We start from the raw sequence: 21116 nt of genomic DNA on the forward strand, positions 1-21116 counted from the left end.
GACTAGAAAGGAGAGAGAGGTCCTGGGCCTGCACCAGGAGACTTCCCCGGGGAAGAATAGGACTGTGGTCTGTAAGACTTCTCCCCTCGAGTACTCCTCTCGGCTTGTTGTCATAAGGCTAGCCCTTTGGGCAATTGAGAACTTGGAGAAAACCGCCTGGAGGATGAGAGGTGGTGCGGGCACAGAGATGGAGATGGGTACGGTGAGGAAAGGGAAGGATGGATGAACTCGGATGAGCAGCTAGCATGGAGGGGACCAGCGTGTGTGTGTGTGTGGGGGGGGGTTCTTCTTGCCGCATTTTGGGGATCTCTTTGCTCTCCTCTCTGGGGTTCCGGAGTGTGCCTCTGTGCCATCCGGGCATCCTAGCTGGTAACGAGTTAAGAGGACCAAGTGGGCCCGGGGCGGGGCGTTAGGGAAGCAGGTGGGGCGGCCCAAGAGAGTGCGGAGTCCTCTGACCCCCGCCTTCAGCTTCAAGCTTCTCCCTCCCCTCCCCCAAAGGGAGCCTGCGTTTTCTCCCACCCCCTTTTCTATCAGACACCCCCAACCCCGCCAGGTGGGGCGGTCGCGCACTCGCCAGAGAAACTTCTGACTCAGAGCTGTTTGAACAAGGGTTTACTTCCTTCATTTCCGACTACCGGTTTGGCTCCGAAACCCGCCTGATCTGCGTCCCCAGACTGCTGGGCAGACCCCAGATCAGCTACATTGACTTTTAAAGCCAAGGTCCTTTTGCGTCTTCGTTGCACAGAGTCCGCGATGCTCCAGGTTGAACTGCTTGAAAGAAAAGGGATCAGTATCGGGGTCGCCAGGCCCCAGTGCGTGGTAGACTTAGCCGTGCGCTGCAGTTCACCTGTCGAGCCGCAGCACTGTGCCTCTACCGGTCCGGGTCCGGTCCCACTGCGCTCCTTAGCCCTGGTCATCAGTGGTCAGCAGACCTCGCGTCCCCTTAGGTACCCGACACTGAGCGCCCCTGCAGGGAACCAAGAGTCTTCCCAGTCTGGAGTAAAAGGCTTAGTGGTTTCAGTGGTTTTAGGGATCAAAAAAAAAAAAAAAAAAAGAAAGAAAAGAAAAAAAAAGTGAGAAAGCAGAGAAAGGAGATGGAAGCTCTTTCCTCTCCACCCACACAGGAGGAAAAGCCCACCGACTCCCACCCTATATGCTCAACTCGGCTCCCAAGAGCACCGTGGGCCTGGTGGGGAGTGCAGGCAGAGGTGTGAGGTGGTGGTGCTGTTAAGCTCTAGGTATTCTTGGATGGGTAGGGCGTTGTTGGTGACATTAATCCTTCCTTCTCGGCTGGCCGGCGGGCGCGCTTTGTGGCCCGGGAGGCTGGGCTGCCTCATTGTCCCTGAGAGGACCCTCTCGGGGCTGTGAATACCCGAGGCTCCCAGGAACCCTCGACCTTTTGTGTCCTGCGCTACGGTCTGATCTCCACGACCTCTGCAGGGATCTTGGGAATTAGCGAGAGGGGGAAGGGACCGGTGAAACGGGGTGAGAAAGCTGAGGCCAGTGTGGGTCAGATTCCCGGTGTGGGGGAGGGGGCTGGTGACTGCCGCCATCAGCTTCTATAGACCGGTGCTTGGACTCTTCTCCACAACCTAGTCCTGACCAGACAGGCAAGTCCTCAGCCAAGAGCTTTCCGGCCTGTGGAGAGCTGGAGAAGATGAAAAAGATAATCCAGTCTCGAAGGGAGTTGACTCTTGGGGTAGGGGTGACCAGACTGAACAGTAAGGCCAAATGCCCCCCTTCAATAGCAGGACTTTATCCTAGAAAACTCTTGCCGGTGAGGGCGTGCATGTGGGCAACGCCAGGCCTCGGGCACCAAACAGGCCTAAGCACCAGCCTGCGAGTGTGCTGAGGGTGCCCGCCGAGTTTGAGTTCCGGTGTCATGAAAACGCAGCCACTGGATTGGAAAAATTCGAGAGGGCAGGTTTCCTCTTTGGACAGATCCATTTTGGCCCGTTCTCCGCTGGCTGACTGGCTCTTCCAACCGGATGATTTGTGATTAACAAACAATGCTAAAAATGAGTTCACAAGACTGTCTCTCCTCCTTTTCAACATCAATGTCATGCATCTCCCCTTATCTTAAAACAGAGCATTTTTTTTCTAGAATAGCTATTTTAGGAGTACTTCAAGATAGCAAATAAGTTATTATCTTTTGTATATTCACTTTTATGTGTGTGCCTAAAAAATCCAACAAACAGCTTGTTTTTAAAACAGCACATAACTCATTTTCATTAAAGTTTATGTTTAAGAATAATTATTTCTTGGAGATTCTTTTGCCCATATATGCCTTTTTTTTTCTATTTGAATGGCAGATTTGCAAGTACAATTTCATGTGTAGAGGGGAACAATAGCTTTCAGCTGCACAAAGGCCGTCTCCCACCCTGAATTCAGGCCGCAATGCCTCTTGCTCTGATAATAGCTTCTGAAAAGATTTTGTAATGCAGAGAATTAATACATGATTATTTCCGCCTGACTTCTCTCATTTATTAGAATTCTGTGGCAAATTCCAAATTAAAAATAGTTCAGTTAACAGCTTTAAAAAATACTTTTAAAATATTTCAAGACACCTTATCCCCTCCCTATTTTTAAGTTTGGTCTCTTGTTCTGGCTTTGAAAGTGCTTCACTGAAAACTGTGGTCAGTTTTAAAGTGATAGCAACTATATTTTAATAAGTATATCTTAGTACATTTAGAAAGAAATTTCCAAATAATTCTCTAAGATACTCATCTCGCCAGCTAAAGACCAAGTTGTTATAGCCACTCATTAATAGTCTCTGAGGCTAATTCCTGTTTCACAGGGGGAAAGGTTTTGCAGTTATAATAACCTGAGTCCCCAAAGGAGAGGGTGGTGACATGCCTCTCATCTTTAGTAAAGCCCTTTGCAAACCAAAGTGTGTTGGGTGTGTGTGTGTGCTAATACAGGCTGGAGCTAGGTTTCAAATCAAGTTCCTTAGAAATGGCACAAATGAACAGCAGCAGAAATTTAGTATTAATGAAACTGAATCTTTATGCCCATAACTTCTTTTTTTAAGGCCAAATGGATTTTAAACTGCAAGTCAGAGACTTAGACAGGTCCTTGTGAATTGGTTATATCACACAGCCTTGAGAAAACATTTTGTTTTGGCACCATGTCTACAAACGTTCACCATCGAGTTCTGTATTGGTGTGATTTAGTTCTCACAATTGACTCTGGGTATAGAACCGCACACCCCCTCAGCTTACTGCACAATATTTTTAAAAGTTATAAGGGTGTTTGTTGTGGGTGTCTCAGAAGACATGTCCTTGAAAGCTCCATGCATCTTTCCGAGGTGGGAATGGTAAACTCAACCAGGGCATGATCTGGAGAGCAGCTCCATAAATCGGCCCTCCTGCTCCCACACTGACTTTACCTTACAGCTTTTGCAAAACTGTAAATTCTTAATTTGAGGAGCTGCAAGTGGTGACGGCAGGAAGACAAGCTGGGTTACAGTTCACTCAAGCTGCCCGGAACTGACGCAGCCTGGACTGGTTCTTCCTGATTATTTGTTTAAGTCTGTCCTGCTGCTGCTGCTGCTGAGGCCTGATAGTGGGGTGCTGGTAAATGTGCCTCCTGTGTCTTAGATGCACAGATTTCCCCAGCACTCATGGCCGGGTGCCTCTGAGAGTGCACCGCTCCACCCTCCTCAGCACTGCTCCAAACTTTCAGAAAGAGCTTCCACAGTGCAGAAGGTATTCTGCTTTTAAAAGACATCTGACTGTAAATGTCAAAGTTATAAATATTTAAACATCATTTTCTTTCAATTTCAAGTCAAGACTGATAAGATGACTCTAATTAGTCGGGGCTGTCTTCCGGGAGGCCCAGAAAAGCAGCCTGTGGTCCACACCAAGCTGCTCGTCCTTGGGGAGTCACCACTCCGAGAGGCCTGGGTCAGCACAGGTGCAGGCTGGCTTTTAAGCTTCCAGCAGGTTCATTTAATTTGATTTTTTTTTTAGCTCCACTAAACGAAAGGAAATATGAAGTTATGTTAACTCAGTCGCTGTGCCTAGAAAAGGACATTTAGCTGTCATTTAAAACAAGAATTTCTAGAAAATTTCAATTCTTCCAGAATTCTTAAGGCCTGACCCACTGCTACCAATTCTTCCCATCTCAATGCTACAGGGCAGGGCATTTGGAACTATTGTCGGGAAGAGAACCCCTAAGAGATACTTTTCACATTTGAATGACCATCAGTCAGTTCAAATCCAGACCTCGATATTAGACATATATTGACTTGAAGGGGGTCTCTTGGTCCAGCATCTACCTGACCCTCTATGAGGTCTCTTTCCTTTAATGTGCACTCTGCATACTTTTCAGGGTGTTTTCCCATTCCGGCCCTGAAGTCTACAGCTTCAGATCCGGGTGCCTGCAAAGCCTCCCACCTCCCAGGCTCTCTGCTAGTGCAGGGAGCCTCCTCTGGGGTGGGCTAGGGAATGGAGGGGGAGGTCAGAGGTACAGCTGTCACTAATTCTGAGCACCAGCCGCTTTCAGGTTCCCAGGGACGAGGGCAGAGGCGATTGGAGACTGGGACTCCTGTGAAGCTGAGGTTGGCTCCCCTCTCCACTCAGGTCTCTCACGGGGAGGGGGAGGGGCGCAGTGAGGAGAAAGATATCTCTGCCCTCGCCCTGACACTTTGGTTTGCTCTGTGAGAAAAATCCCAGTGCACCAAGCGAGAGGCACCAGGAGGAGCAGCAACTGGTTTAAAGTAAAACGGAGAGGGAGGAAACCCACCTCAATAGGCTTTTTACTGGGTCTGGTTGCCCCCACGGGCTGGCCAAGTTCACTTGTGAGAGCATCACCTGACTCTCCCATCTGGCATTATGGCAGCATCTGTGCTCTTAGGCTGGGTCTTTGGCCTCTTGGTGCCCGGAGCCCTGATGGTTCCCGGTTCCGTGGATCCACGTGTCCAGTGCAGGGCGTACTGATGGTCTGCCACATACCAAGGTGCAGCATGGCTGGTGACTTAGTGCTGAGTACCTGAAGCCAGAAGGTTAGGGAGGTCCTAGTTCTAGTGCCACATAGCGTAGGTCGGTCCAAAGCCTAAACTGGATTGATTTACGGACCCCCTCCAACAGCTCAGGGGCGGGATGAGGTGCACTTGTCACAGTCATCCAGCCACTGCCTTTGTTGTGGTCTGCTGAGAAAAGGAGAGACAGACAAGGGTGGGAAAGCAGCCGCTAATGGGACCGGCCTGACCATCTCCCTCCCAGGCATGCCTGGGACCACACTGAAACCTGGGGAGTGTACCACCCTGGTTAGAAAGTGGTGCTGAGGCCCACTGGCCAGGAACTTACAGGGAAGGTTTTGCTTTTGTGCAGTTTGCTTGTCATGTCAGAAGGACAGCCTCGCAGGCCACTAAGACCCTGGCCGAAAGGGTTTATTTGTGTGGTTTGGGCTCCTGCCCGCACTGAGCAAAGAAGCTTAGCTTGGAAACTGGGAAGGGGACTTCTCTGGCTGGGGGGGGGGGGGAGGGCGGGTGACTCTCACTTCTTTCTAGAAGCCCCTATGTGGGCTAGGTGGGAGTGGAAGGGGGCAGGAACCTGGGAGGAAGCCAGGAGAAGAGGAGTCCCGTGGCCTTCTCCAAGAGCAGGACCCTGTGCGAGCCTCGCCGCAGCAGACCTGACCTGAGCGCACCACTTAGGCCTGGGTGAAGTGTCCAGGTCCTTGCTCTGGATCTCCTGGTCCCCTCCCCAGGGTCTTCTCTGCTAGGCCTTAGAGCACCCTCCCGTCCCCTGCTCCATCCATTAAGGCAGCCCAAGGAACCTCCGGGTCCAGAGCCAAACAGAACCAAGCTGCGCATCTAGGCAGGAAATCCCAGTGTCTTTTCTCATTTAACCCGCGTTACCATTAACTCGGTCCTGGCTCCCACTAATCCGCGCAACGAAGGCAAAAGCAGGCTAATTAATGACCAGCTTTTCCAGTCAAGACCGGCGATAATTGCTTTGGTGGCCTTTATGATTACAAGATAAAAATGGGCCCAGCCTGACATGAGAGACACTGTGTACACTCAGAGACTGGAGGAAACGAAGAGTTGGGAGGCTGAAAGCGGAGCAGAAAATTACTAATAGAAGAGAGATAATGAATAGGCTGGCCAGGCATTCATGGGGAAAAATCCATTTTGTTACCACGCGAAATTAGGTGGCAGAAAGGAGTTTGCTAATTGTTCTCCTCTTGTAGCAACCAGGACGGACGCAGGGGCGTGCTCTTCCATTCATTTCCCGAGTAATTGTGGGGGTTGCTGGCCGAGAGTTGTGGGCGATTTGCCTGCGGCCCTTCCATTTTCCTGTGGCGTGTTTAATTGTTGCTAATACACCTCCTAATGAAGCTAATGAGGGGGGCGCTGTCTGGCTATCTGCCCTGGAGTTGAGTGACGTGCGCGAAAGGGTTTTCTCACCTATTCCCCTAAGATGAGATGTAAACTTCCCAATCGCCAGTTCTCAAAGACCTTGTCCCCTTTAAAGGAACAATACTCAGCTACCAGGAGTTGGAGTCTGTGCCTATCTGATCCCTATTAAAAATGACTAGAACTGCTGAACTAGCCCACAGAATGTCTCCGGGGCTTTGCCCCGGAGCTTTTAGGAGGAATGTAGGATTGAGGATGAGTCAGGCCAGTGCACTGTATTGGGTCTGGGGAATATTTAATTCTGTTAACACTTTATCCACCTCCCGCCAAGCATGTGCTCTGGATAAAGTCTATATATGATTAGAAAGGATGTATACTTTGTTTTACTTAAAGCAGCAAATAAGGTACCAAATACTTCTACATTATTAAATTGAAAAACAGCCACCATCTGGGTAGCTCTTGCCTTCTGCTTGACAGCACTTCAGTTTGGAGGTGCTATGGTGTTGGAGTCTTCTTCCACTGTGTACCTCTGCACAGCCTCCTCCCCATTGTGTTGGTGCCACACTGAGTCTGGAGTTGTGCGTGGAGGGGGTGACCTACAGGGGGCGGGCGAGGTTCCTTGAGTGCTAACCTGTCCTCCTCCTCTTCTTCCTCCTCCAGAAAGGCAAGCTCCTGCCTCCTCAGGAAGAGCAGGAAGACTCTACCAAGTTCATTGTGCTCACCTTCCTCTCCATCGCCTGCATCCTGGCAGTTCTCCTGGCTTCCAGCCTTGCCTATTGCCTCCGCCACAACTCCCACTACAAGCTGAAGGAGAAGCTGTCCGGACTAGGGGGTGACCCCAGTGCCGATGCCACTGAAGCCTACCAGGTAAAAATAAACTTTTCAAAGTGCTCTATTAGATTTACCAAACTTGATTTGGGGGCTGGGTGGGGCAGGCAATTTGCCCCCTCCCCATTCCCTGCACTCTTTCATTAATTCATAGTTGGGGCTCTTTTGTGATGATAGTTTGAAATTTCTCATTAGCATTCATATAAATACCTTGCAACCACAATTTTATGGCTCTGTATTAATCTTACACTGTTCTTGGATAGTCTTGTGTTAGCTATGAAAGTGGGTTGCTAATTAGAAATGTGGAAAAAGTACAATACATGAATTATGCATTATCTGTTATCTTAATTTGGCCACTATTAATGAAACACACCACAATTGCAAGATGAATTGGTCGTGTAGATGTCTGAAGATGGCTCTTAAATCATCGACTTCCTTGGGGTCTTATAGGAAGGGATCTTTTGACCTATCTGTTGCCACCCTCTGCTGTTATTCGGATAAAGTGAAACCTAATGCTGATAAATGGAAAATAAAGTGCACGTGTCTTTGTGAGTCAGCAATGGAGCTGTGTGCTAGAAATGCAGGCAGCCAACATGCCCAGAGGCAGACCAGAAGCCTGGAGAAGTATGCGAGGCAAGGTTCAAAATACGAGGTATAAACAGCATCCCATAATTTTCGAAAGTTCTGTAGCATGTGTTTCATAATTAATGACCTTCTATAGTGAAACTATCACTTCACTCTTTGCAGCAATGCAAGCCTAGAATGTATGGAATGGAAACTAGATTTTCTTAATATAAAGTATCAGTTAAATCTAAATATTTCCTACTTAGGAATATAAAATAACTCACTTGATGTCTGCTTTAAGCTGAGTCAATAGGCACTTGTAAGGTTTTTCTCTCATTTATTGAATCTTTTTGTCTTTTCTAACACATGCCTGTGCTGTGTAATGTCAGTAACTCACATGTCACAATATATAAAGTAAACACTGTCTGTCCCGTTGTCAAAGTTACCCCCTGTGAGCTCTCAGGTTCTCCCGGGAAATGCCCTGATGGCCCAGTAGCCACCCTAGCTGGCCTGAGCTGGCTGTCTGTCCCTTGCTTTGTGGCTGTTCTGCCTCTGCCCCATGTGGCAAGTTGAGAAGAATTTATAAAGTCCTTGTGCTTAAAGGAGACAGCTTTCACTCCCATTTCAAAATCCTTATTATCATCAGTGAATGGAGAAAGCCTCTGGTTTTCTGAAGCAGGTCACCAGCGTGGTCAGGATGATCTTTTTCTTATAAAGAAATGGCAACTTCAAATGCATTGAAGATGGTATTTCAGGCACATAGCATATAGCTTTGCTTCAAAGCCAAAGAAAAACCATGTTTGAAGAAGGATCCTGGAAAAAATGTCACATAAACTAGTAAGAATTTACCCAGAAATTCTATTGAGCAAGACCATCAATACAGTATGCCAGGTCCTCAGGGCCAAGCTAGTGTCAGGGCATAAATAAATTATCACACTAGTCAGTTCCATGTGTGAGAGACAGAGATCATACAGATGCAGGTTTTCTAGAAAGCATGGTATCCTTTGATATACTTTGAAATTCAAATATAAAATATTGATAGAATGAAAGGGTGGACTTGCATGCAGAATGACTAATTTTTATAAAAATGTGGGTAGAAAAAAATGCATACTTATGACTGAGTTTGTGATAATTAACAACAACAACAACCAAAAAACCTCTTCCCAGTGGCAGCTCTAATTAATAGTATCTGTAATTAAAATCATGTCCTTGCAGCAAGAAAACTGTTTGAATTTCTTAGAGTGACCTTTTTGTGTTCCTCCTGGGGGCATGGTGACTAAGTTGATATTGATTTTATAATGAGCTCGGGTTTGTTTAATAAGAATCTGTAATCCCAACAATAAATGAAATGTGTGCTTTTCTTCAATCCAGATTAATAAAAAAAAGACAGAAAACTTTCCTTCAAAAATATGATCTAGAAAAACATTGGGAATGGAATGATTGGGAAAAATCTTCTGCTGGGCTGATTTCTGAAGTCATGGCCAAGCACCTTTTAGCAAGCTGCCTCAGTAAGATGAGGTCTGCTCCCATCCAAGTGGCAGGCTCGTGGGAAGGACCTTGTGCTGGGCAGTCATATTGCTTTGGCTTGTTTTCAGCAGGGCAAGCCTCAGCACATGGGGATCATGTGGTTGTCAGTTTGAGGTTTAGCTGGGTGCACTAAGGGCTCATAGTTGTGGTTACTCAAGGAACAGCTGTGTGGAAATATGAAGCAGATGTGAATCCATCAATGGGGCTTTAATGCTTTAGATTTTTCATAGCTGTCATTGAGACAACCTTCATGTTTGAAAATTTTCTAAAAGTTTTTCTTTAAAGCAAGCTTGAGAGCCCATGAGACAGCTCAGCTAGAGAAAGTGTCAAACATGACAACTAGAGTTCAGTCCCCAAACACCACATGGTGGGAAGGGATAACAAACTCCCACAAGTTGTCCTCTGACCTCTGCACACACAACAGGGCATGCCCCCTTGGCCTCTTGATAAATAAATGGAATAAAACTATAAACACGTAACTATAAATTTCAGGGAAAGGGTCTTCTCGAATGAATATATCTACTACTAAATCTTTGTGTCTAGAAGTGTATTTCAGTAGTAGAACACTTGCCTAGCATAGATTTAATTGTCAATTCCAGTGTGTGTGTGTGTGTGTGTGTGTGTGTGTGTGTGTGTGTGTGTGTGTGTGTGTTGGAAAGAGAGGTTCTTCTATATTTGCTATTTATGTAATTGAGACTGTGAACAGAATTTGCCATACTTTTCTTCACTGATCACAGGGACAGTTGTACAGTTTGCCACTGTTCTTTATTTCATGGGGACATGATAGAAAATAGTTCATTATTTTAAGTTTATAAAGGGTAAAAAGGTTATTGTGTAAGTGGGTTAAAGGTTACTCAGGGGTTGTGGTAGAAGACAGTACACTAAGTTTGGTCACTGACAAAATGTGATGTTACCTTGGAAGTGGAAGAGCTGAGTGCTTATGTGAGGAGCACACAGCGCAGAACACAGGTGAGGAAAAGGGAGGCGTAGAGGTCAGGTGCTGTGGGCAGCATGCACAGCCTCTGGTTGTAACTTTCTTTTCTCCTCAATGCCCCAAAAAGAGAATCCTCATGTCCCTCCTTAGATAGCACCAAGGTCAGTGTGGTGGGAGGGACCTTGACAAGAGGATCTGGATCCTATGGTTGGCCCTTTATGCAGCACCTTCTGCAGCACAGGTGAGTAAGCTGTGTCCTTCACCACCACCACCCATGCATATAACCATAGGGGCCACAGGCTGTGACCTATCCTGGTGTCCAGAGTTGTGAATGACCATCTTGAAATAGCAAAACAGCCTGGAGTGCAGGAGCTAGGGCTACAGGTGTTGTAAACTACCCAACATAGGTGCTGGGAACCAAACTCTGGCCCCCTGGAAGAGCAGGGAGCTCTCTCAACTTCTGAGCTTTTTTTCTAGCCTCCTGAAAACCAAATCCTCTTGGCAGGTTCTTACTTTTGATCTTGTTCCAGGGTGTCAGTCACATCAGATAATTCAGTGAAGCCTAATGTGTTCATGCCCTTTACATTTTGGGTCTGACAGCTTACATACACATTCAATGATCCCTGTATACTCTGACAGAATTTTCCCCATTGTTTCAATAAGTGTTGTTTTCCTCCTAAATTCATAAAAACATGCTTGGGTTTACTCTGTCCTTCATGATTTCAAAAAACTAACAAAAAAACCCCACTCTGTTTACTGCTTTTTTTCCCCCAAGTTGGCTTCATATGCTGTGTGTGCATGTGTGCATGTATGCATGTGTGCATGCTATTATGCCCATATGGACACATAGATGGGTATACCCACACCTTGATAGGCATAAAATCATGATGGTCAGTACCATGGTACATCTAACCTCTTATTTATGCAGGTGTCCTATTTCCATGATAGGTGGTTGGGTAAAAACTGTGCCAAAAATAAGTTGTTGGATGATTAGAAGACATTCTCCCCTTTTCTCTCCCTTTGAATGCTGCATCCATTTCTTTGAGGCTTTGATCATCTCTGAGCAACGAGTTTAGTATTCTGCTGGCCCACTCTCCCTCCCCGACACAGGGGCAGAGACTCCTGCAGAATGTTCAGCAACTTCTCTTTTGATGGTTTATTTCACAATACCCAGCAGGTTTCCTTGTGTATTTGGAGGCCTTTGGAACCAAACCCAGAGGAAAGCATGAATATCAGGCTATGGGACGCCTACAAACATAGTCACTAAATGTGCATCTTGGTTGCTGTGACTCCCATTAGCCGTTGATTATTAAAGTAATGACAGAGCCACGTGATTGCCGCTCTTTGGGGGAGCTTTGTGCGCTTGTGCTGATGGACCCACTCACCTCTGCTGAGGGAAGCCGAGTTCCATAGGAGAGGACAGGTTACACGTTGGCTCATCCTGCTATGAATTAGCAGACCTTTCTTTGTCTAGGTGAGTTCAATCTTCCATAATTGGTGTAATCACTAGTCATGCAAATGGGGAAAGGATCGGATGCCTCCTAATTAAGTCAGAAACAGTGAGTTTCCCCCAGATGCCCTTGATTCCACCACAGGTTTCAGGGAAGCCTTTTCCATTGGACTTGGCAGTATGTCTTGAGATGGCTGTCCTGGGTTTGAGTTGAAATAATATTTTTGTTCAAATATCCCAGAAGTAAAATCTTTCTTGCTTCAAAATTCACAGACATTCTAACATGTGATGTTGTTATGTTTATGGGTAGTCAACCCTGAGAATTATCTTTGCAAAAGTTCCTGAGTATGGACAGAATTCTTACCACCTTTCCCTATGCAAGTGTAGTCTGCACCTCCAAAAGGGGTCTCCATCTGCTCTCCCAGAGCCTATAATGTCCTGTAACATTCCTGGGCCTTACTGTAAGTTAAGCAGATGCTAAATGACTGTTTAATTGGTACTGAATTGCATGTGTCGTGAGGTTGGAATGTGACCATCCAAGGAAGTGTGCCAAAGGGAAAGTTGCCCATCAGTCCCTGGTATCTGAGGCATGTCTGTTCCCTGTGTGCTGAGCTTCATTGATCAGAATGCTTCTGCAAGCTCAGGTCCGAGCATTTCCAGAGTGAAGCTGTTTGAAGTTCATTCTTCTCATAAACCCCAAACTTCCATGCATATAGTTCCCTAATCAGTGACTATATGTTTGTTCTGCAGAGCTTCCGGGGGAGGGGGGAGGGTTCTTCCTCAGTCACAGCTCCTGAAATGAGACAGATCCTTGGAGAGGAGCAAAATCTGGAGGATGGCCAGAGAAATATGTAAGCAAAGTACAGCATGCCACCTGTCATAGACTACAGGCCACTCCCCTTAGTCAGATGTGACTTAAAATAGCAAGCCACTTAGTGAGACACATAGAAATAAGAAGGATTGGAGTGGCTAGTTCATGGGCATCCTGAGGCCTGGGTTGATGAATCCTTTTTATTAATATGGTACTGTTTGATTTCATTTTTTGTGGCTTATTAGCAGACCTGGATATTTCTTAAGTAACAGTTCCTAGATAACTTTGTGTGAGGGATAGGAAAGAATGATGGGCATTAACTCAGCCTTGGTATCCCTGAGGTGGCTTTTCTGGGCTCCTTTCTGCTGTCTGATAGTACAGGGCAGGTGGGTGGCATTCTGGAAAGTGTGAGTCCTCTCTGAAGCATGGCCAGGCTTCTAGCTTACCTTGTTAATGTTACTCCTAGGATCAAAAGAAAGCGCCTCTTGCAAAATTGGGAGCTGCTCAACTTGCCACTGTTCACCCAAGGAGGCTTTTCTGGAGTTCCCTTCCCACAGCCCCTGATTCCGTTCCCTCAGCCAGCTCTGCAAAGGATAGTCACAGGATCACTAATGCTGAGGAGCTGAGGTCCTGGCCACCCAGTTTGACAGGAGGGCAAACTCGGCACCAGAAGACAGATGACTTGCTTTGCCTTCCCAGTGAGCAGGGACAGGGATGCCTGCTCATAGACCATGTTAGGGCAGCAGCTTCTAGCCTAGGCACTTTGACCACAGCACTCATCTGGACCCCTATCCATGACAGCCTTGTCCTATCACGGTAGAAGGTCCTCAGGAGATAGCGAATAGGGGCACCCTTCACCTCTTGGCTTATTACTGTTTGGAGATGAGAAGTTAGGCACATCAAACATGTAGATGGGACATGTGTGATACTGAGCTGAGAGGAAAGGCTGCTCAGTCCTCTGGCAGACAGGGTCTCTTGTGGCCAGATGACCAATGTAGGGGATCATAGAAGGACAGAGAACAGTCACGGAGGATGTGGGCAAGGCATTCATGGTGTGCTGAGATGCTTGAGGTCAGGCAGCTTAGACAGGAAGGCAGGAGTGTGTCCACTTCAGGTTAGTGCAGTGGAGAAGACTCCTACTCCTGTCCACTATGTGCTAGGAGTGTGCTTGCAAGCTGTAGAGAGGGCAGGACCATCTGTGGGGTTCTCATCATATTCTCTATCTCCTTCACTTCTAGGTTCTTTCCTCAGTTTCCCCCTTTCTACATTTTATAAATGTAAATGTCTTTCTTTACCATTCTTGAACTCATAGCCAAAGGTGATTTGGGGGCTTTATGAAGTATGTGCTGGTGGGTGATAGACCCACATAATTGCATGGAGTCCTGTCATACACCTTTCTATTTTGTTATGTGTTTTCCCATAGATGGGATTCCTTTGGCCTTGGATCCTGAGTCAGAGTGTGAGGTGCACTTTTCAAACCAAGACTCAGAAGCACAATCTGCAAAGAAAGCTCATCCTAGGAACAACAGGGAAGACCTGGTACCCAGACCCTCCACAGAGGAGGGAGGCTAAGATGTGATTGCACTGAGTCTAGGGCCTTTAGATAGTGCTGGGTGCTGGTCAGCCTTAAGGATCTGTGGAGACATACCCTTCAGTGTCTGGCAAGGTCACACCAAGGTGAAGGTGGCTGGGTAGGAAACCTAAGTGAGAGGAGCCCCACTGTTGTTAGCAGCTGCCAGTTCTCAGGGGTAGAAATTGAGTAACTCTGAAGGAATGACAGAAGTCAATAGGTGGGTTTAGCTCGGCTTTAAAAGGGAACAGCAGGAATGTGGAGACACAAATGTCAGGGAAGGCACTAGGAGGTGGAAGCAGGTAAAGAGAGTGTGGGTGTGCATCCCACCAGAAAGCCAACAGATGCACACAGCACAGCTGGACTCCCTGCAGGACAGAAGAGCCTCCTAGACTGGGCAAGAGGTTCCCCGGTCCATAGTCAGCCAAGCTGGTACCTCCCCAGGACAAAGCACGTTGGTGTAGGAGTGAGGTTCCTGTAGGGCCTGGGGTTTCTCAGGTGACCATAGCAGCTGCAGAGCAAACCCTGGGAGTACTCAGCAGAGGTGCTGGGCTCCATGGGAAGCAAGACTTCTTCCCAGTCTCTGGCTGTAAAGGTAGGAGACAATGTGCTCCAGTGAGTGGTATCACCCGTGGGCCTTTCAGTAAGTGCAACCTTTCAGTAAGGGTGAGCCCAGCTCTCAACACATCTCCAGGTGGAGGTTAAGGGGCATGGTGAAGCTGAAGAAAGTTTCCTAACTACACACACACAGAGATACAGAGACAGAGACAGAGAGAGATAGAGACTCAGACATAGACACAGAGAGAGACAGAGACAGACAGACAGACAGACAGACACACACACACACACACACACAGATGACAAAGAGAAACACAGAGAGAGACAGAGACACATAGAGAGAGACACACAGAGAGGCTGAGACACAGACACAGACACACACACAGACACATACACACACACACACACACACAGAGAGAGAGAGAGAGAGAGAGAGAGAGAGAGAGAGAGAGAGAGCGAGAGAGCACACTTTGAGGAAAATGCTTGCACTCTCAGACTAAGGAGGTAAAGCAGCTTGCACAGGTCCCCAGCCCAGTAAGCTGGATGAATGGGGAAACCTACTGGGGAGGCAGAAGAGCTCCAGTCCGGGAGGGACCTGCTGAGGACACACCCTGTGCTGCAATGGCTCTGCAGGGAGTCTCCTGTCAGGCTCACTCATCTCTGGGAACCCCTTGAGACAGGAGCCCTTTTCTCCTCTGCTCTAGGCTCTCCTCTCTCCAGCCCTGGGTGGTAGCTTCACTGGGTGCTGGGTTCTGTCCTAAGTCCCCATACCCTGAGAAGTAGACACCTCAGGAGCCCTGGGTAACCTCAAGACGTGGGATTTGCAGAGTTTGGAATGAGACCAGAAAGCTTATTTCTCCTAACAGCAGAAGCTTCCAAACCAGCAGACACTTGCTGAACTCAGTTTCTCATGGAAGTGGCATCAGACCATTTGGGAAGGACAACAGTGTTGTGCGCCTGGGTGGGAGTGATTGACACGGATGACACCAAGGGAGCTCAGGGTAGCCAGGCAAGGTGTGTGAGGACTGGGAGCAAATAAGAGCCTGGGGTTGTCCAGGAGAAATGGGGAGGCCACAAGAAAGGGGTCTCCTTGGGGCACAAGGCAGAAGTTTGAGAAAGGCAGAAAGCGGCAGGTGCACAGTGATCTCTGCCAGGGGAAGCTTGTGGCTGTCTTTTCTCAAGTCTGGGGATGACTCTGCATGCTTGCATCCCTCACTCCTCCCTCCCTCCCTGTCCCCTCCCTTCTTCCTTCCTTCCTTCCTTCCTTCCTTCCTTCCTTCCTTCCTTCCTTCCTTCCTTCCTTCCTTCCTGACAATCCTATTTTTACTCTGATGCCCCAACTGTTCAGTTTCTGCTTGGGAAATCACTGTCAATCAAGGAGGGAATTGTGGTGGGTTGTTTATACAAATACAAAAGAACCCATTGCAGAGGGAGGTGTGAACCAGTAGTCTTTCAAGATTTTTTTTTTTGAGACAGTATCACACAACCCAGGCTCATCTTGAACTCATCTATATAGCTGAGAATGACCTTGAACTCTGCTTCCCCTGTCTGCCTCCCAAATGTGCTCAATTTCAGGTGTGCACCACAATGGCTGGTTTGTATGGTACTAGATTGAAACCAGGGCTTTGTGTATGTTCAATGGCTTGGTTTACTATTTATAGCCATGGTAAAACACCATAACCAAAATCTAGTTGGGGAGGAAAGGGTTTATTTGGCTTACACTTCAGCATCACAGTCCATCATGAAGGGAAGCCAGGGCAGAAACTCAAGCAGGAACCTGGAGGCAGGGACTGAAGCAGAAGCCATGGAGGGCACTGCTTACTCAGCTGGCTTTCTCATTCAACCCAGGGACACCAGCCCAGGAACAGCACCACCCACAGTGAGCTGGGCCCTCCCACATCAATCATAAATCAAGAAAATGACCTACAGACTTTTCTACAGGCCAACCTAATGGAGGCATTTTCTCAATTGAGGTTTCTCCTCTAAGAAAATGCTCGCTTGTTCAAACTGACAAAAATATTAACCAGGACATTATGCAAGCAAGTAACTACCAAATGAAATACATCCCCAGCCCATAAGATCTGTTTTAGCACATGAAATAATTGCAACCAGCAAAATTAAGTGTCTTGATGTAAGGTTGCATGTATCTATGCATACAGTTATTTAACTGTTATAATTTATTATGATCACATTAGCAAGTAAAGGTGAATATCTTAAAATCCAGGAGCCTGTGTTTGAAGAATACAATGTGACTTTGCGACATCTCATGTCAGATCAATTAGAAAAGTTTATTCCTAATATGTGTGTAAGGTGACATTCACACCAAGTATAGGGGGCAGGAATCTGTTGAGGACAGCCAGAAGTCTGTTTTTCTTCTTCTTTTTTAAAAAAATATAGTTAAAGATTGTTGTCATTTTTACCCCTTTTTTTCCCCAAAGACAGTGAAGCAGAATAAATTTACATTAAGAAGCACCCACAGAATTCCATTGTATGGGTTCTTAAAATATACTGAAGCCAGAAATCATGTGTCCTGAAGCCAAGTGATGTAGACCAGTGGGAAAGTACGGGGCAAGTATGCCTGGTGCCCTGCACCAAAACAGCAAGGGTTTAAGTAGGCGAAAATCAAATAGAGATTTGTAAGTAAACCAAGACAGTAAATTGAGATGGAAATTATTCTTACTTTGCGGATTTCCATGTTATTCCAACCCCACCCAGATCCCTGTGGCTCTCCCCTCCTCCACCAGACTCAATGGAGAATGAAAACACTAAGAGCTAAGTGAGCCCCTCCCCAGTGAGGAACTGAGAAGCAGGAAAGCTGTCCCTGCTTCCAGAGCTGCTGCTCCTCTTGCGGCCTCATGGCTCCCTGTTTCCATCACCTTGCCTTCCTGGCTCCAGTTCCAGGTCCGCAGTGGGCTTCCAGGGCAGCACTGCTGTGCAGCACTGGGAAGATGTGCTTGCCAGCAGTGCCCTAGACCAGTCTCCTGGTGGGTCCATTCTCTCGTACTGGACGCGTGGACCCCTGCCCTTCACAAGTTTCCCTTCCACAGAGGAGCAGACTCTGTCCCTCCAGTGTAGAGGGACCCTCAGCAGTGTCATAGATGTGAAACCCTGGGCAGGGACTTGCACACAGCCACCTGAACCCTGGGGTGCTTGAGCCCCAGCACTCCCATGCACACTGATATCTGCATTGGTGGAGGGAGGAGAGGGGGAAGGGTGGGTGATGGGCCCAGGGTGATGTGAGGGTCTAGGAGCAGCTGCTTCAGCCCACACACACCCCCATGGTCCTGCCCTTTGGCTTAATTAAGCAGCGGCAGAATGGAGGCCTGAATACCTTTTGTGTCCTAGGCCCCTCTTCTCCCAGCCTCAATCCACTCCTGTGCTCTTCTGCTCTGAGCCTTTGTTCTGACCCTCGCCCTAGGGAGGCCCTACTTCTCCTCGGTGCCCACCATCCCCATCTGTCAGCTCTCTGTGCTCGGACCCCATCTGAACACCAGGCTGAGCCCCGTGGCTTTCTCCCCCACGCACACCCTTCCGATTTGTGGTCATACACATGTGTGGTTACCACTCTTCCTATCTGACCTGCCCCCCTCCAGCACAGGGCTGAGGCCAGCCTCGGTTTCCCAGAGGGTGGCATCTGCACAGTCTGCAGCACCTGGCAGGGGGCCTGCAGTTGATCAATGACAATCAGTCAATACGGTGAACCAAGATATTGATGCACGAAGAGTCTCTGTGCAGGGAGGCCATTTCCAACTCTTGAAAACCACCATGCGTGATTCCTGGAGACTGAAAGAGTGTGTGAGAAGTATTCTACAGATGTTGTCAGTGAGGATGACAGTGGTGACAAATGATTGCCCCACTGCCTTTTACTGAAAAAAAAAAAAAAAGCCAGGGAGATGGGGAGAAGTTCTCGAGGAAAGTGTCTGCCCCAGTCCCACTCTGTGAAACCCCCAGGCTGCCCCAAAAGACTGATGATGGATTTCTCACTGACTCAGCTATCTCAAATTGTCTGAATATGAAACTGAGCCATGAATGCCCGTGGAGACTGCCAAGGCTAGATTCCCTTGCTGAGATCATGAGGACTCTATGAACTTGGAATTCACTACGTGCTTTTTTTCCCGGGGAGCACTTGAAACTTCCTTGTGTGGGGAGTCCTCAGATGTTGGAGGCAGGGTTTTTATTTTCCTGTCCTGTGAGCTGTGTTGCTCACCCCCTGTAACACCTGGAAGAGTCCCAGCATGACACATTCGATGTACACTGTTCTCCATCTGAAGATTCCACTTGCAGGTAAAGCATTGCAACTTCTAAGGGAAGCCCATCTTAGCCATGGGTTATGTAAGAGTGAATATGCTTGTTAAATTGTTTTCATTGCATGTTTTTATTTTCACAACTCTTCCCTGATTTCACTGGTCTGTTCCTCAGGAGAAATGCAGATGAACTCATGAAGGAGAAGGGCTGTGGTTGAGCTCTAGGTCATGTCAATCAGTAACTTTTGGCAGCTGCTGAGCATGCAGAGTGATTTAGTTGCAAGTCCTCATCTCTAGGCACTGGGCTGCCTGCAGGTCAGAGGAGACACATGCTCTTTGGTATTCTGAAGTAGGGCAGGAGATTGCATTTCCAGCTCTCTTTCAGGGCCATGGAGAGCTGAGCTGTCCATCTCTCCCTTATCAGATAGGAAGCTTGGGTTGCTGCTGGTAGGACTTGACTCCCATTCCAAATGGTGGCTCTTTTAAGGACTCACATTGCTCCCTGGTGCAGGGTGTCCAGGACCCCCAAAGTATGCTGGTGTGCTACCTGGGTGCCACAAGCATGTATCTTTTGAAGCCCTGATTGTGCCCCCGCCACCCTGGGGACAGAAGACAGGCAAGAACGACCCTCTCCCTGTTCAGGAGGCAGGATGGACTGGAACAGCACAGGCATGATTCTACAATGGCTGGCTGTGATGTGTACTCAGAAGAGCATGGGGGTTGTTGAGGTGCCTGCAGTAGGGAGCTTGCCTTCTGTTATTAGTGTCAGATGCTGCTAAGACAGTTCCAGATTGAGAGAAGCAATGAAAGCTATCTTTCTCCTATGTCAGTTAAAATGTGTCTGCTTTAAGTTTTATTTTGAGAAAACATCTTGTAAGATGAGGAACATTACTCAGTACTGTTCGATAAACATTGCTCTCCCAGCCCTATTTTGCTTAGTCACAAAGCTGTGAGGCACGGCACCTCAGATCCCACAGCTGTGTGCACACTGCTGCAGAGCTTGGGTCTCACAGCACAGGGAATCCCAGGAGGCTGGGTGGGTGGCACACAGCAGTCCAGAGCCTGGCAACAAGGCCTTCTGAGCTGCTATCCTGCTGATCTCAGAGCCCAGCTCAGGAGTGGCTCTGAGGAAGACTGTCTTCCTGATGTGTGGGTATGCCAGCATGTGCCTGTGAGGAAGTATAAAAGCTCATTTACATACTGGGCACCTTGAGGCTAGGAACAAAAGAGATCATTGGAGGTGCTGGGACCACTGGAAGGTGATCGTAAGGTGGCTGGGTAGGACCGCTTAGAATGGGTGTCACAAGTGAGGAACAAGTGACATCCTGGGGCCTGCTGTTGCTTTGCCCTTGAGTAAGGGAGGCGATGGTGGCTTGCTTATCAGAGAGGTTCTTTTGGAGTGTTTGTATAAAGTAGCCAACCTCACTTAGGGCCGAAAGTTCTCTTCCGCAACCTTTAGTTCAGGATGACATAAAAAGCCAGTGATATGAAATTACGCTATGAATGAGAAGATGTAAGTAAACAAGAAATCCTCAATGAGTGTTCTTTCCCATCCTGAAAGACCACACCTCCCAACCTGTCCTTGCATGCTTTGTGAGTGTCACATTGAATGTAGAACATTATTAATGTTAAATACGCCTTCTATTGGTTATTTGTATTACCAAACTGTTACATGTTAGAGTTGGAAAGCACAAATGAGACACCCACAACTTGTCAAAGGCCAGTGTCTCCCTGCCTGGATCACATGCCCTCACCCCATGGAGTGGGGAGCACAGGCTTCTCTACCATTTGGGTCTGGCAGGTGCCAGGGGACATGTTGTGCCCACTTCCCTAGCCCTTGCTCAGGAGAGCAGCCCCCCACCCCCCACCCCGGGCCACTGGGTTCAGGGCGGCCTCCTAGGGTTGTATGCAGCCTGCAGAGTAATTGGCCTTTCTCCCGCCCAGCACATCATAATGAACCATTTTCCCTCTGTGCCTTTGTGTGTTTCTTCCTTACTTTTGTCCCGTTACTACTAATTATGCTCCACCAATAACCCTAAAAATCCCAGGCGGCCTTTGTGTGCACACTCTGTCAGGCACAGCTTTGTGCCGATTGTTCCTCGAAAGGTGCGGGAGCGTTCCCCAGCCTTTGTAGTCCTGGTCTTTTGCTGGAATTTGAGAGTGACAGGTCTTTTCTCTGGGAGTGATTCCCGCTCTGTAATTTTCCCCGTCAGACGCAAAGCTGAGAAATGAGGCATTTGCTTATTGTGTGTATGGATGAATTTCTGCCCCC

General features: G+C 47.8%; 1 protein-coding gene across 1 annotated transcript in view; it reads left to right on the plus strand.

Annotated features, from left to right (window-relative positions):
- Positions 1–21116, plus strand: part of Ptprn2 (protein tyrosine phosphatase receptor type N2) — a 723577-nt gene that overhangs the window by 608587 nt on the left and 93874 nt on the right. The window contains exon 13 of the mRNA XM_036205661.1: positions 7019–7225. Within this exon, the coding sequence (XP_036061554.1) occupies positions 7019–7225 (207 nt within the window). The remainder of the gene's footprint in view (positions 1–7018; positions 7226–21116) is intronic.

The sequence above is a fragment of the Onychomys torridus genome, chromosome 14 (genome assembly GCF_903995425.1).
Source record: "Onychomys torridus chromosome 14, mOncTor1.1, whole genome shotgun sequence".
NCBI lineage: Eukaryota > Metazoa > Chordata > Mammalia > Rodentia > Cricetidae > Onychomys > Onychomys torridus.